General features: G+C 48.4%; 1 protein-coding gene across 1 annotated transcript; it reads left to right on the plus strand.

The window, feature by feature from the left end:
* The first annotated feature begins 10,249 nt into the window (after nt 1-10,249).
* Nucleotides 10,250-15,950, plus strand: ATRAID (all-trans retinoic acid induced differentiation factor). Its single transcript, XM_072139706.1, has 7 exons — nt 10,250-10,379; nt 13,182-13,303; nt 14,029-14,100; nt 14,917-14,988; nt 15,060-15,181; nt 15,318-15,418; nt 15,496-15,950. The coding sequence occupies exons 1-7, from the start codon at nt 10,320-10,322 to the stop codon at nt 15,598-15,600; spliced, it is 654 nt and encodes a 217-aa protein (XP_071995807.1). The 5' UTR covers nt 10,250-10,319; the 3' UTR covers nt 15,601-15,950.
* The last annotated feature ends 439 nt before the right edge of the window (nt 15,951-16,389 follow it).

Consider the following 16,389-nt stretch of genomic DNA (forward strand, 5'->3'; position numbering starts at 1 on the left):
TCCAGGGAGTGCCAGGCCATCTCTTTTGGATTTTTGGGTTCCTGGCAGAAAGAAGGCAAGATGATTTCCTGATTCCGATGAAAGTCAGATGAAACCTTGGGAAAAAGTTTTGTCTAGAGTTAATGTTACTCTATCACTGGATATTTTTAAATAAGGCTCTCTAATGGAGAGCAACGAAAACAAAGGAGAGTTTCAGGCTCGCTCACCACCAGGTGCTCAATCCAAAGAGGGTCTCCACTCTTGTAGCAGGCAATAGGAAGGAAGCAAAGGAAGGTAGATCGGCACTCACTAGGTCCGTTTTAAAATTCTTCAGAGGTTTTATTAATCCAAGATAAGGGCAATACACATAACGGCAGGTACAAAAATAAGGTGCTGTACACAGATTACATCTTACGCGTTTCAGACCATTAGGTCCTTAATCATAGATATAATGGTGATTCGGACTCTGACTGATATACCCTATTGACCGGAAGCTAAAATAGCCGCACAGGTGTTGAGCAATCAGTCAGTCCGGACGTAACAATAGAACTAGGTATACAAAGATACACAAATATATATAAAAACAACAAAATGAACATCAATAATTTAAAATCAAATCATTTCTAACATTAAGACCTTTTGGGGCAATGCTATCTTTCATTAGTATCCAAAAGCCCTCACGATTCAAGAGTTTCCTTCTCAGGTTCCCTCCCCTTCTATCTGGCTTAACCCTTTCAATGCCACTAAAAGAAAAGCCACTGAGATCTCCTTGGTGTCTATAAATAAAATGTTTCGCCGCATTTGAAGGGTTTCTCGCATCAGGATTAACTCCATTGAGGTGTTCTCGTATTCTTTCTTTTAAAGTGCGGCTAGTGCATCCTACATAGGTTAAGTCACAAAAGGTGCATGTTATGCAGTATACTACATTTTTAGTGTTACAATTAATAAATTCCCTGATGGGATGTTCTGTATTGTCTATATTGCTAATGACACTTTTAATGGGTTGTGCATAAGTGCAGCATCTGCAAACATTTGCACCACATCGAAAAAAACCTTTAGCTGATAGCCATGTAGATGATTGTGTAGGAATACCAATATTAATCATGCTAGGTGACAGCATGCTGGCCAAAGTGGGGGCTTTTTTAGCGGAAAAATTACAGCCTTGAGATATTAAAGTACGTAATTCATCATCCTGTGCTAACATAGGCAGGTATTTTTTAATCAGGTTCTGAATTTTGTGATATTCCATACTATAAGTGGTAACAAATGTTAACTTGTTAGGGAAATTGTTTTTTTTAGTCTTAGTGCTATTGGAAGACAAAAGATCAGTTCTTGACTTATTGGCACTGATGGTAGCCGCCCTATGCAAGTTCCAGGTGGGGTACCCTCGGGCAGAGAGTCTATTGTTTATACGTGAGATTTCTTTTTTATATGTTGCTTCCGTGGAGCAATTACGTTTCGCTCTAAGCATTTCCCCAACGGGAACCCCTTTAATGGTATGGGTAGGGTGGCAGGACGTACCGTGTAGGATGGTATTCCTAGCGGTCTCCTTGCGGTATGTGGAAGTTTGAACCATGCATGATGTAAGATCAGAGGTTAAATCCAGATCTAGAAAGGTGACATGAGTAGGATGCCATTGGTATGTAAAAAATAAATTTAGGGGGTTATTGTTCAAATAAGAAATAAAGTCCGTTACGGACGCCTCGCTAGAATTCCAAATTATGATAACATCATCTATGAAGCGTCCGTAACGGACTACCTGCATCATAAACGGGTTAAGGTCGGTAAACAAATAGATCTCCTCCCACCAGGCAACAAATGGAGAGGGCTTGTATTTCTCCCAATCGTCTAGCTGAGGTTATTGCTACTAAAAATGTTACTTTTAGGGTCAGATCTTTTATGCTAGCCGATTCTAGAGGTTCAAACGGTGGCCCGGTTAGGTAGTTTAGAACTAAGGAGAGATCCCAGGTAGGAACTCTTTGTTTGAGTTGTGGCCTCAACCTGGAGGTGGCCCTAATGAATCTCTTAATCCATCTATGTTCTGCAAGAGGTATATCGAAAAATGCCCCTAAAGCTGATATCTGTACCTTCAGCGTATTGGTTTTTAGCCCCTTTTCAAATCCTGCTTGTAGAAAATCCAGGACCTGAGAAATATTGGGAGATAATTGATTAGGGGTTGCTGTTCCACAGAAAGCTACAAATTTCTTCCATATTTTGGAATATATAGCAAACGTTATCGGTTTACGACTTGCCTTAAAGGGGTATTCCAGGAATCAGCATAATTCATATACAAGTGGGCACTCAAAATATAAGCTAATGTGTAATTAGTTGTAATTTAAAATTTTGCTCCCCTTAGCAGAAAATGCTGGTGACATAGACTGTAATGAAGAATTAAAATGCTACCGGCCCTTTAATCAGTCTGTTAATTTCCTCCGCGCGGTCCGTTGCAGGACAGAAGATGGCTGCTGGTCACATGTCCACATCACATGTCCTATACCTGCCTGGGCAGGGTCATGTGATCACCACTACGTTTGGCTGTTGTCGGTTGGTTGCAGTGCATTCAGTATGGTCAGTGTTGTGGTGATGGCAGTTACACATCATTACTATGGTAACAGAGCAAGAAAACCTGTTACATCATCACTGGGAGCAGAGCATAAGAGGGAGGAGGAGTTACTGAGAACTAAAGGATCATGGGACTTGTAGTTTCCAGTGGTGGCCATCTTTGTGATAACTCCACCTACTTTAGAGAGGCCATAAATTTTGTAAATCATAAAATCAAACTATTTAAGCTCCGTTTTGTGACTAATGACATTTAGTATTGTTGTATTCATTTATTTATATCATCATGGGTTTTTGTGTCAGACGTTCATATTCCCGGAATACCCCTTTAAGTGTAGAGATCACACTGTCTGACAAGCCTTTAGACCTCAATAGTCCCCATTCAGGATCCAAGCCGAAAGCTTCAGGTTTTGCGGGTCTGGATGGTATATGGGTCCCTGATGAAGAAGGTCCTTCCGATATGGAAGTAATATTGGGTCTGCTATTGCTAATGCTTTTAGTGTTGCAAACCAATTCTTCTTGGGCCAAAAGGGAACTATTACAATCGCTTTTGCTCTGCCCGTGATAATTTTTTGTATCATCTTGGATATCAACGGCATTGGAGGGAAGGCATACATTAAGGGTGCGTCCCACTTGTGACTGAATGCATCTCTCTGACAGATCGAGACATCTCTTTGCAGCGAGAAGAAAAGACCTGTTTTGGTATTCTCCTTGGTAGCGAAGAGGTCTAACACTGGAACTCCCCATCTCTGTGTTATCTGGCCATAAATTTCTTGGTTTAGAGACCATTCGTGATGGTCTATCAACCTCCGACTCAGGAAGTCTGCTACTCCATTCTGACTCCCTTTTAAATGTATAGCTGTTAGGGACAAAATGTTGTTCTCTGCCCAGGTGAAAATTTTCCTTGATAGATGCAACAGGTCTTGACTCCTGGTGCCCCCTTGATGGCGGAGATAAGCTACCGTCGTCACATTGTCTGAGTAGACTTTGATATGGGAGTCTTTCAGATATTGAGAAGCTCCCCTTAGTGCTTCCCAGACCGCCTTCAACTCTCGATGGTTTGAGGATCGCTTCTGAGTCGTCAAGGACCATTGCCCTTGAAGATACCTTCCTTCCACATATGCTCCCCATCCTGACAGACTTGCATCCGTCTGAATGACCTTTATTGGCCAAGGAACCCAGTGAACTCCCTTTTTCAGATGATCTTCTTCTGTCCACCACACTAGGGATGACTTTATGGATGGAGGTAGTTGGATCTTTTGATCTAGGTGCGAGGGATCCTTGTCCCAGGATGACAGAATCCAATTCTGAAAGGTCCTTGTATGACTCTGGCACCATTGGACTGCTCCTATGCAGGCGGTCAGATGCCCCAACACTTTCATTGCCTCTCTTATTGTGCAAGACTGACGTTGCAGAAATAGCAGCATCTTTTGAATCATAAGGCTCCTTTTTTCCTCTGGTAGGAAGGACATCTGGAGACTGGAATTTAGTTGTATACCCAAGAAGACAGTTACTCTGTTGGGAATAAGATTGGACTTTTCCCAATTGATGATCCATCCCAGTTGTTGCAGGGTTGAAATAGTTAGATCCCTGTGTGAGATCAACTCTTCTTCCGTAGTCCCAATTATTAGCAGGTCGCCCAGATATGGAATGATCTTGACGTTTTTCATTCTCAAATGGGCTATTACTTCTATTAAAATTTTTGAGAAAGTCCTTGGGGCTGATGAGACCCCGAATGGTAAGGCCTTGTATTGGAACCTGAAGATTTCTTTTGTTGGAGAGAGGATCGCAAATCTGAGATACTTTTGGGACTGCGGACAAATGGGTACATGGTAATAGGCATCTTTCAGATCTATTGTACATAGGAATGCCTGATGAGGGATGAGATTGGTAGCTGAACTAATCTTTTCCAGTTTGAATTTTCTGTAGAGGATGAATTTGTTTAGTGATTTTAGGTTGAAAATTAGTCGGAAGGAGCCATTGGGCTTCTTTATCAGAAACAAGGGGCAGTAATGTCCGGTCAATGTTGCACTCCTTGGTACTGGTACTACAACAGCCATCTCTTGAAGTTTCATGACTTTCTGCCATAGTTGAAGAGAAAGAGATCGATTTTGCAGATTTGTTATTACAAGTTTTTTGGGAGGAAGGGCTGTTAACTCAAATTTGTAGCCATTCTCCAACAGATTCAGGACCCAGGGATTTGATGTTATCTGTGCCCACTGTTGGTAGAACCCTAGGAGTCTTCCCCCCACTCTGGCGTCATTGTTTTCTGAACGGTTGAGTTGTGTTGCTGGAGCTGAGGAGAAAACCTCTTCCTTTTCCTCCTTTGGGATAGCTCCATCTCCCTTGCTTGCCTTTCCCTTTATAAGGAAATTTCCTTTGTCTTGGCTCACGAAAGGGTTGTTTCTTTGGAAAAGACTGTTTCTGGAAACCCTTTCCTCTTGTCTGCAGCCTTCTCTAGAATAGCATCTAGATCTGGTCCGAAAACATATTCTCCCTGAAACGGAATACCACACAATTTGGATTTGGAACGGAAATCCCCACTCCATTGTCTTAACCATAGCGTACGTCTGGTAGCATTTGAGAGGGCGCCTTCCTTTGCGCTAAACCTTACTCCTTCTGCTGATGCATCCGCTATAAACGCCGTTGCAGATTTCAAAGTTGGCATTGTATCCAGGATGACATCCCTCGGGGTTCCACTTCTAATATGGTTTTCCAACTCCGACAACCAGAAGAACATTTTACGAGCCACAGATGTTGTTGCTATATTGGCTTTAAGGTTTAACATACTAGCCTCCCAGGTTTTCTTCAACAAGCTGTCTGCTTTCCTATCTAATGGATCCTTCAATTGTATCGCATCTTCAAACGGGAGATCCGTCTTTTTTGCAATTTTGGTTACCTGTATATCTACCTTAGGGGGGTTATCCCATAGGCGAGAATCCTGCTCATCAAATATTAAACGGTTCTTAAATTCTCGGGATACCGAAATCCTGTTCTCTGGTTCTCTCCACTCCTCTAAGATTAACTGTTTTAGGGTTTCATTCACTGGAAATACTCTCCTTTTTGCTTTTAGAATACCAAAGAGCTCATCCTGAACTGATTTGGATTCTTCAACATCCTCAATCTTAAGCGTATCTCGTACGGCTTTTAGAAGAGCATCTAAATCTTCAGATAGAAACATATATTTTGATTCCATTTTACATGCCGAGGAAGAGGGAGGTGGTTCCATTTCAAATAATTCTACATTTGATGTGGATGCCTGTTCAGCCTCAGAATCTGATTCTGAAAGGGATTCTACCACTCTGGGTCTTTTGCAAGGTGGCTGTAACTGTGGAATCAATGCGGAAATGGATGAAGACACTGATGTCTGAATTTCATTCTTTATGAATCCCTTCATTTCATCCATAAATGACGTTCTTTCTTCTCGCATTAACCCATCGATACATTCCTTGCAGATTGTTTTTTTATAATTAGGTGATAGCTTATTATAACACATATTGCATCTTTTTGAGGACACTTTTTTCTTCTCCACCTCTTTAGTTTTCTCCTTCTCCTTAGTATCCTGCTAAGAGAGATGGAGATCAGGAATTTACAGAAATCTTTTTGGTAAAGGAGGATAATCCCCCCGTCCCCCCGAAACCACTCACAGGAGTTATAGGCGGGGGTTCTGGTAATGTTACATCCATAATCAGGGATTCCATGCCTTCAATCTAAACAGAGTATCACGCATTTAGATAATTCCAAACATAACATGTACTACAAGAAGACAAAACCTGACCTTATACAGAGTTTTTGCCGATTAAAGCTGCACCTGCATAACAGAATAAGGCAATTTAGATATTATACAGCAACATTAAGGTCATAGACCTGACAAAGTACCTTGCACCCACTGTTTAGGAGTGTCACGACCGAGTCACCGCTGATGTAATCCTATAGACCTCAGAGCAGCGTGCAGGTCGACCAGCGCTGGCGTCACGAGTAGATTCTGTAGACCTCAGATCAGCGTGCGCCATTTTTAAATTTTTTGGCGCCTTGCGCCGGATTCAAGGGGCCGGAAACGTCACTTCCGGTGAGACGCGGTCCACCCGAAGTTGTCATCAACCTCCCGACACGTGGCCGGGACCACCAAGATGGCGGCGCCGGGTGTCTTTGGCTTCCCGGAGCCGCAGGCAGAGCCGGCTGGAGACTTCGTGGGACCAGGAAGAGGAGGCACGGCGCTGATCGCGATCCCAAGTCTCCCAGGATGAAGGTAAGTACCCGCTCCTATTCAAAACTCCCCCATACAGTCCCACATGGCGGAGACCGGAGGAGTACTCTCCACTCCCTGCCCGTGTAGGGACAGGAAGCCACTGGTATGTGGATGCAGGGGGGGGTGTTTTAACCTCTCCGCTTCCTGTCCCTGCAGGGTCAAGGGTCATCCTCCATGTGGGGCCGTCATGGGGGACGCTAGGGGAAAAAGATGATTTTTAATTAATACCCTTTAAAAAATGCTCTAAAAAGTTTCGCACTCTAAAATAAGACACTAAAAAGAACAATCCTTCTCGCAAAAAATAAGCCCTCAACATTTTTGCCAAATTACTTTCTATTCAGTAACAATGGGAAAAAAATAAAAAAATCTATATAAATGAGGTCTTTTTGTAATTTTTGAGACCCATAGAATAAAAATGATATACTATTTTTATGGTATAGTAAACGGCCAAAAAAAAAAAAAAAAAAAAAAACACAAGAAAAGTTCCTAAAAAATTATGATTTTCATTTCCTCCAGCAACAAAGAGTTAATAAAATCTTCCCAATTAGCAATAGATGCCCCAAATTACCTACCAAAAAAGTGCATCTCATGTGGCAAAAGAAATAAGCCCCTATAGGTCCACAATAAAAAAAAAAAAAAATTATAGCCTGTACAATGTGACAGCAAATCTGCTCTGCTCTGGATGGCGCCTCCTTCCCTTCTATGCTCCTCCCCCTGTTCTGTCCCCATACAGTAGTCACCACCATATATGGGGGATCGGCTCTGGATGGCTCCTCCCATTCTATGCTCCTCCCCCTGTCCTGTCCCTGCCCGTGCACCCATACAGCAGTCACCACCATATATGGGGGATCGGCTCTGGATGGCTCCTCCCATTCTATGCTCCTCCCCCTGTCCTGTCCCCGGCCGTGCGCCCGTACAGCAGTCACCACCACATATGGGGGATCGGCTCTGGATGGCTCCTCCCATTCTATGCTCCTCCCCCTGTCCTGTCCCCGGCCGTGCACCCATACAGCAGTCACCACCATATATGGGGGAATCGGCTCTGGATGGCTCCTCCCATTCTATGCTCCTCCCCCTGTCCCCGGCCGTGCGCCCATACAGCAGTCACCACCACATATGGGGGATCAGCTCTGGATGGCTCCTCCCATTCTATGCTCCTCCCCCTGTCCTGTCCCCGGCCGTGCGCCCATACAGCAGTCACCACCACATATGGGGGATCGGCTCTGGATGGCTCCTCCCATTCTATGCTCCTCCCCCTGTCCCCGGCCATGCACCCATACAGCAGTCACCACCACACATGGGGGATTGGCTCTGGATGGCTCCTCCCATTCTATGCTCCTCCCCCTGTCCCCGGCCGTGCGCCCATACAGCAGTCACCACCATATATGGGGGATCGGCTCTGGATGGCTCCTCCCATTCTATGCTCCTCCCCCTGTCCCCGGCCGTGCACCCATACAGCAGTCACCACCACATATGGGGGGATCGGCTCTGGATGGCTCCTCCCATTCTATGCTCCTCCCCCTGTCCCCGGCCGTGCGCCCATACAGCAGTCACCACCATATATGGGGGATCGGCTCTGGATGGCTCCTCCCATTCTATGCTCCTCCCCCTATCCCCGGTCATGCGCCCATACAGCAGTCACCACCATATATGGGGGAATCGGCTCTGGATGGCTCCTCCCATTTTATGCTCCTCCCCCTGTCCTGTCCCCGGCCGTGCGCCCATACAGCAGTCACCACCACATATGGGGGAATCGGCTCTGGATGGCTCCTCCCATTTCATGCTCCTCCCCCTGTCCTGTCCCCGGCCGTGCGCCCATAAAGCAGTCACCACCACACATGGGGGATCGGCTCTGGATGGCTCCTCCCATTCTATGCTCCTCCCCCTGTCCCCGGCCGTGCGCCCATACAGCAGTCACCACCACATATGGGGGAATCGGCTCTGGATGGCTCCTCCCATTCTATGCTCCTCCCCCTGTCCTGTCCCCGGCCGTGCACCCATACAGCAGTCACCACCATATATGGGGGAATCGGCTCTGGATGGCTCCTCCCATTTTATGCTCCTCCCCCTGTCCTGTCCCCGGCCGTGCGCCCATACAGCAGTCACCACCACATATGGGGGAATCGGCTCTGGATGGCTCCTCCCATTCTATGCTCCTCCCCCTGTCCTGTCCCCGGCCGTGCGCCCATACAGCAGTCACCACCACATATGGGGGAATCGGCTCTGGATGGCTCCTCCCATTCTATGCTCCTCCCCCTGTCCTGTCCCCGGCCGTGCGCCCATACAGCAGTCACCACCACATATGGGGGAATCGGCTCTGGATGGCTCCTCCCATTCTATGCTCCTCCCCCTGTCCTGTCCCCGGCCGTGCGCCCATACAGCAGTCACCACCACATATGGGGGAATCGGCTCTGGATGGCTCCTCCCATTTTATGCTCCTCCCCCTGTCCTGTCCCCGGCCGTGCGCCCATACAGCAGTCACCGCCATATATGGGGGAATCGGCTCTGGATGGCTCCTCCCATTCTATTTCTCCCCCTGTCCCCGGCCGTGCGCCCATACAGCAGTCACCACCACATATGGGGGGATCGGCTCTGGATGGCTCCTCCCATTCTATGCTCCTCCCCCTGTCCTGTCCCCGGCCGTGCGCCCATACAGCAGTCACCACCACATATGGGGCATCGGCTCTGGATGGCTCCTCCCATTCTATGCTCCTCCCCCTGTCCTGTCCCCGGCCGTGCACCCATACAGCAGTCACCACCACATATGGGGGATCGGCTCTGGATGGCTCCTCCCATTCTATGCTCCTCCCCCTGTCCTGTCCCCGGCCGTGCACCCATACAGCAGTCACCACCACAAGTGGGGGTTCGGCACTCGGGAGAATTGGGGATCAGACTTTGTGGAGCTTTTTTTCATTTAATTCATTACAAATGTTTAATTTTCCACCCAAAATGAGTGAAATGTGAGAAAATATTACAATTTGCAGACCGCACCTCCATATTGTATTAACCCCTATAAAACACCTAAAGGGTTAACAAACTTCTTAAAAGTGGTTTTTGGTACATTGGACCCCAAACACCTCCGGGACCCCCCCACCGCACAGGACCCCAAACACCTCTGGGACCCCCCCACCGCACAGGACCCCAAACACCTCCGGGACCCCCCCACCACACAGGACCCCAAACAACTCCGGGACCCCCCCACCGCACAGGACCCCAAACACCTCCGGGACCCCCCACCACACAGGACCCCAAACACCCAGGGTCCCCCACCACACAGGACCCCAAACACCTCCGGGACCCCAAACACCCAGGTATGACGCGCACATTGCCCCCTCACACACACACTGAGCCGGGCGGCGCGGGACCCGCAGTTCCTGTCAGTTTCTGGTTTCCCGCGCTGTAGTTTCCTGTGTTGGGCACGTGACCCGATGACGTATGTGGCGGCGGCGGCGGCCGGCAGAGGGCGCACGAGATCCGGACAGCTGAGATCACGTGACCGCGGCCCAGCATCACATGACCTGAGCCGGGAGAGATGGCGGCGACTCCTGTGTGTCTCCTCCTCCTGATGATCGGAGCGCAAAGCGCGGCACAGGTGAGAGCAACCGCAGCGTGTGGCCGGGAGCAGACCCGGGAGAATCAGGTGCTGACAGGAAGTGTAATATCAGTGACGTCATCCCCTGTACAGGAAGTGTAATATCAGTGATGTCATCCCCTGTACAGGAAGTGTAATATCAGTGACGTCATATCCTGTACAGGAAGTGTAATATCAGTGATGTCATCCCCTGTACAGGAAGTGTAATATCAGTGACGTCATATCCTGTACAGGAAGTGTAATATCAGTGACCTCATCCCCTGTATAGGAAGTGTAATATCAGTGACCTCATCCCCTGTACAGGAAGTGTAATATCAGTGACCTCATCCCCTGTACAGGAAGTGTAATATCAGTGATGTCATCCCCTGTACAGGAAGTGTAATATCAGTGATGTCATCCCCTGTACAGGAAGTGTAATATCAGTGACGTCATCCCCTGTACAGGAAGTGTAATATCAGTGATGTCATCCCCTGTACAGGAAGTGTAATATCAGTGATGTCATCTCCTCTACAGGAAGTGTAATATCAGTGACCTCATCCCCTGTACAGGAAGTGTAATATCAGTGATGTCATCCCCTGTACAGGAAGTGTAATATCAGTGATGTCATCTCCTGTACAGGAAGTGTAATATCAGTGACCTCATCCCCTGTACAGGAAGTGTAATATCAGTGATGTCATCCCCTGTACAGGAAGTGTAATATCAGTGATGTCATCCCCTGTACAGGAAGTGTAATATCAGTGATGTCATCTCCTGTACAGGAAGTGTAATATCAGTGACGTCATCCCCTGTACAGGAAGTGTAATATCAGTGATGTCATCTCCTCTACAGGAAGTGTAATATCAGTGACGTCATCTCCTGTACAGGAAGTGTAATATCAGTGACGTCATTCCATGTACAGGAAGTGTAATATCAGTGATGTCATCTCCTCTACAGGAAGTGTAATATCAGTGACGTCATCTCCTGTACAGGAAGTGTAATATCAGTGATGTCATCTCCTGTACAGGAAGTGTAATATCAGTGACCTCATCCCCTGTACAGGAAGTGTAATATCAGTGACCTCATCTCCTGTACAGGAAGTGTAATATCAGTGACGTCATCTCCTGTACAGGAAGTGTAATATCAGTGATGTCATCTCCTGTACAGGAAGTGTAATATCAGTGATGTCATCTCCTGTACAGGAAGTGTAATATCAGTGACGTCATCTCCTGTACAGGAAGTGTAATATCAGTGATGTCATCTCCTGTACAGGAAGTGTAATATCAGTGACGTCCTCTCCTGTACAGGAAGTGTAATATCAGTGACGTCCTCTCCTGTACAGGAAGTGTAATATCAGTGACGTCCTCTCCTGTACAGGAAGTGTAATATCAGTGACGTCATCTCCTGTACAGGAAGTGTAATATCAGTGATGTCATCTCCTCTACAGGAAGTGTAATATCAGTGACGTCATCTCCTCTACAGGAAGTGTAATATCAGTGATGTCATCTCCTGTACAGGAAGTGTAATATTAGTGATGTCATCTCCTGTACAGGAAGTGTAATATCAGTGACGTCATTCCATGTACAGGAAGTGTAATATCAGTGACCTCATCTCCTGTACAGGAAGTGTAATATCAGTGACGTCATCCCCTGTACAGGAAGTGTAATATCAGTGACCTCATCCCCTGTACAGGAAGTGTAATATCAGTGATGTCATCTCCTCTACAGGAAGTGTAATATCAGTGACGTCATTCCATGTACAGGAAGTGTAATATCAGTGACGTCATTCCATGTACAGGAAGTGTAATATCAGTGACGTCATCCCCTGTGCAGGAAGTGTAATATCAGTGACGTCATCCCCTGTACAGGAAGTGTAATATCGGTGACGTCATCCCCTGTACAGGAAGTGTAATATCGGTGATGTCATCCCCTGTACAGGAAGTGTAATATCGGTGATGTCATCCCCTGTACAGGAAGTGTAATATCGGTGACGTCATCCCCTGTACAGGAAGTGTAATATCGGTGACGTCATCCCCTGTACAGGAAGTGTAATATCGGTGACGTCATCCCCTGTACAGGAAGTGTAATATCGGTGACGTCATCCCCTGTACAGGAAGTGTAATATCGGTGACGTCATCCCCTGTACAGGAAGTGTAATATCGGTGACGTCATCCCCTGTACAGGAAGTGTAATATCGGTGATGTCATCCCTTGTACAGGAAGTGTAATATCAGTGATGTCATCTCCTGTACAGGAAGTGTAATATCAGTGATGTCATCTCCTGTACAGGAAGTGTAATATCAGTGATGTCATCTCCTGTACAGGAAGTGTAATATCAGTGATGTCATCTCCTGTACAGGAAGTGTAATATCAGTGACGTCATCTCCTGTACAGGAAGTGTAATATCAGTGACCTCATCCCCTGTACAGGAAGTGTAATATCAGTGATGTCATCCCCTGTACAGGAAGTGTAATATCAGTGATGTCATCCCCTGTACAGGAAGTGTAATATCGGTGACGTCATCCCCTGTACAGGAAGTGTAATATCGGTGACGTCATCTCCTGTACAGGAAGTGTAATATCGGTGACCTCATCCCCTGTACAGGAAGTGTAATATCAGTGACCTCATCCCCTGTACAGGAAGTGTAATATCAGTGATGTCATCCCCTGTACAGGAAGTGTAATATCAGTGATGTCATCCCCTGTACAGGAAGTGTAATATCAGTGACCTCATCCCCTGTACAGGAAGTGTAATAATTGTGACATGCGATGGGGGAGGTGTGGGGGTCATGATGGAGAAGTCGCTGATTAACCCTTCTCTCTCCATAGCTCATTTGCACCTTATGTCCGGGTACAATGACCAATGTGTCTGAAGTGGGAAAGAGATGTTCGGCCTCCGGGGCAAGGATAGTGTCCCGCTGCTGTGTGACCGGAGACAACATCATCACTGGGTATACTGTGTATGGGGGAAGTAAGGGGGTCTTATCTCTGGTGGGGGTTACACGGGAGCTGGTGGGGGTCTCATCATCACTGGTGGGGGGGTCTCATCACTGGTGGAGGTTACACACAGGGCTGGTTGGGGTCTCATCACTGGTGGAGGTTACACACAGGACTGGTGAAGGTTACATGGGGGGGCTCTTGGGGGTCTCATCACTGGTGGAGGTTACACGGGGGGCTGTTGGGGGTCTCATCACTGGTGGAGGTTACACGGGGGGCTGTTGGGGGTCTCATTACTGGTGAAGGTTACACACAGGGCTGATGGGGGTCTCATCACTGGTGGAGGTTACATGGGGGGCTGTTGGGGGTCTCGTCACTGGTGGAGGTTACATGGGGGGGTGTTGGGGGTCTCATCACTGGTGGAGGTTACATGGGGGGCTGTTGGGGGTCTCATCACAGGTGGAGGTTGCACGGGGGCTGGTGGGGGTCTCATTACTGGTGAAGGTTACACACAGGGCTGATGGGGGTCTCATCACTGGTGGAGGTTACATGGGGGGCATTTGGGGGTCTCATCACAGGTGGAGGTTGCACGGGGGCTGGTGGGGGTCTCATCACTGGTGGAGGTTACATGGGGGGGCTGGTGGGGGGCTCATCACTAGTGGCGGTTACATGGGGGGCTGTTGGGGGTCTCTTCCCTGGGTGTCTCATTAGTAGTCATCCTATTCTTTTTCTCCATAAGGCTCGATCTTCATAACTGTTCGCTCTCTCACCTGGACCCCTCCCCGCATCTGACCTCAGAACTGGTTGCCATGTAAGTAAACCACAACATTTTCAGTGTGGGTGGAACCTCTGCTGGTGACCTTTAACCTGTAAAGGTTGTGAGGTCGCATATCGAGTCATTTATGGAGTTCAGTGTTAAAGGAAACCTACCACCACAAATCTACCTATAAAGGTAGATCGGGTGGTAGGTGGATCAATGGGACGTGAGGATAGCCCTTTTAAGGGCTAATCCTCGCGTCCCCGCACTTTTTTGGAAACTTTTATTACCCTAATATGTAAATTTTGTTATGCGGCTACTGGGGCGTGGAGTAGCCGCATCTGAGGTTACACGAGGCGGCTACTCCACGCCCCGGTAGCCACTTTACCCCTCCTACTCACCATCTTCGGCGCGCAACTGCTCGTAGCTGCGCGCCCTCGTCCTGTGCAGCCCCGGCTTCAGAGCAGTGACCGCGCAGGCGCGGGCCTGCTGTTCTGCGCATGCGCAGACGGCAGGATCGGCGGACGAGGGCGCGCAGCTACGAGCAGCTGCGCGCCGAACATGGTGAGTAGGAGGGGTAAAGTGGCTACCGGGGCGTGGAGTAGCCTCCTCGTGTAACCTCAGATGCAGCTACTCCACGCCCCAGTAGCCGCATAATAAAATTTACATATTAGGGTAATAAAAGTTTCCAAAAAAGTGCGGGGACGCGAGGATTAGCCCTTAAAAGGGCTATCCTCACGTCCCATTGATCCACCTACCACCCGATCTACCTTTTATAGGTAGATTTGTGGTGGTAGGTGCCCTTTAAGGGATAGTGATGGGGGAGTGCTGCTTCTATATGTGACCTCTGACCCCATTGTTCTCCTGCAGTGACCTCTCCCAGAATCCTCTGCAGGATCTGCCTCAGGACCTGTTCCAGGGTCTCTCAGGTCTGGAGTACATGTAAGTGCGGCTTCTTCCCCCCTCCTATCTCATTGTTATCAGCGGTGGATTAACCCCTTGTCTTGTGTCAGAGCTCTGCCCCCCAATATCAGCTGTCCTGGGGGTGACGGGGTGTGGATAAATGTCAGCATCACTGACGATGTCCGGATCTGCCAGGAGCAGAGAGACGGGTGCAACAGCACCGGAGAACAGGGTGAGTGCAGGACGACCCCCGATAACCTGTCAACCAGGGGGGCCTACCCGTGTATCAGGGGAGTGTTGTATGACATATAGAGGGTCACACACATGTAGTATGTTATATATAGCACTCATGCTCATTTCCTCTGCAGTGTCACTGTGTCCGGAAAACTCCTTGTGTGCCCCCGGGGGTCCGGGTTATACACAGTGTCTCTGCGCTCCAGGGTTCAAAGGTTACAAGTGTATGAGAGAGGTAAGTGGGGGCTCCGGGGTACGACACACAGTGCTATATCCCATCACATGACACATCTCTATGGTTCTCCTCCGCAGGGCTCCTTCCCCACGCTCCTCTTCTTTGGGGTCTTGGCCTCAGTGACCCTCAGTCTGTCCATCCTCCTGTGGTGCACGCAACGCAAGAAGGTGAAGAGTCAGTAACGGCGACGCCCTGAGCATAGAGGAGAGGTCTGCAGGGGGTCACCGCGTGATATCACCAGCCGCCAGCAGGGGGTCACCGCGTGATATCACCAGCCGCCAGCAGGGGGTCACCGCGTGATATCACCGGCCGCCAGCAGGGGGTCACCGCGTGATATCACCGGCCGCCACTATCAGGGGGTCACTGCCCGACGTCACCCGCCACTATCAGGGGGTCACTGCCCGACGTCACCCGCCACTATCAGGGGGTCACCTCCTGTAGTCACCCGCCCCCCACACGCGTGTAAATATCTCTGTACATTTACTGTTCTGTACACATATGTCTTTTGAATAAAAAAATACCAGGTTTTGGGTTTTTTCCTCCTGTAAAATGTTTCTCACATCTGTAAAGTGAACCCCCATAGCTGCGCTGTGACCTGCAGAGTCCTGGCCGGGGTAGAAGCTTCTTACTGCTGGAAGCACTCGGGGACCTGCAGAGGCCAAGGCCAGAAAGGAGCCACGAGAAGGACTGTGGCCTCGTCTTATCTTCCTTATAGGTGATGAGCCCAGAATTGAGAGAAAGTCTCCGAGGTTGATCCCTCGCAAACCGCTTCACCTTGTGATGAGATCTATGGCTGGAGCCCCCCACAGTTTGGTGATCATGTGACCTGGGGAGAGACCTCTCCCTCTGTCCGTATGGTTTCTGCTAGATGAAAAATGTGGGAAGGGCCGTGCATGAGGCGAGGACAGCTGGAGGGAGGGCGGGTTTTAGGTACCAACCACCAGTTTAAGGACCCTGGAAACTAAAGGGTA

This window comes from Engystomops pustulosus, chromosome 3, assembly GCF_040894005.1.
Source record: "Engystomops pustulosus chromosome 3, aEngPut4.maternal, whole genome shotgun sequence".
Taxonomy (NCBI): domain Eukaryota; kingdom Metazoa; phylum Chordata; class Amphibia; order Anura; family Leptodactylidae; genus Engystomops; species Engystomops pustulosus.

Coding starts and splice junctions, on each gene's coding strand:
- ATRAID (XM_072139706.1), top strand. CDS start 10,320: ATGGCGGCGACTCCTGTGTGTCTCCTCCTCCTGATGATCGGAGCGCAA. Junction 10,380..13,181: donor GAGCGCAAAGCGCGGCACAG/GTGAGAGCAACC, acceptor CTCTCTCCATAG/CTCATTTGCACCTTATGTCC. Junction 13,304..14,028: donor GGAGACAACATCATCACTGG/GTATACTGTGTA, acceptor TTTCTCCATAAG/GCTCGATCTTCATAACTGTT.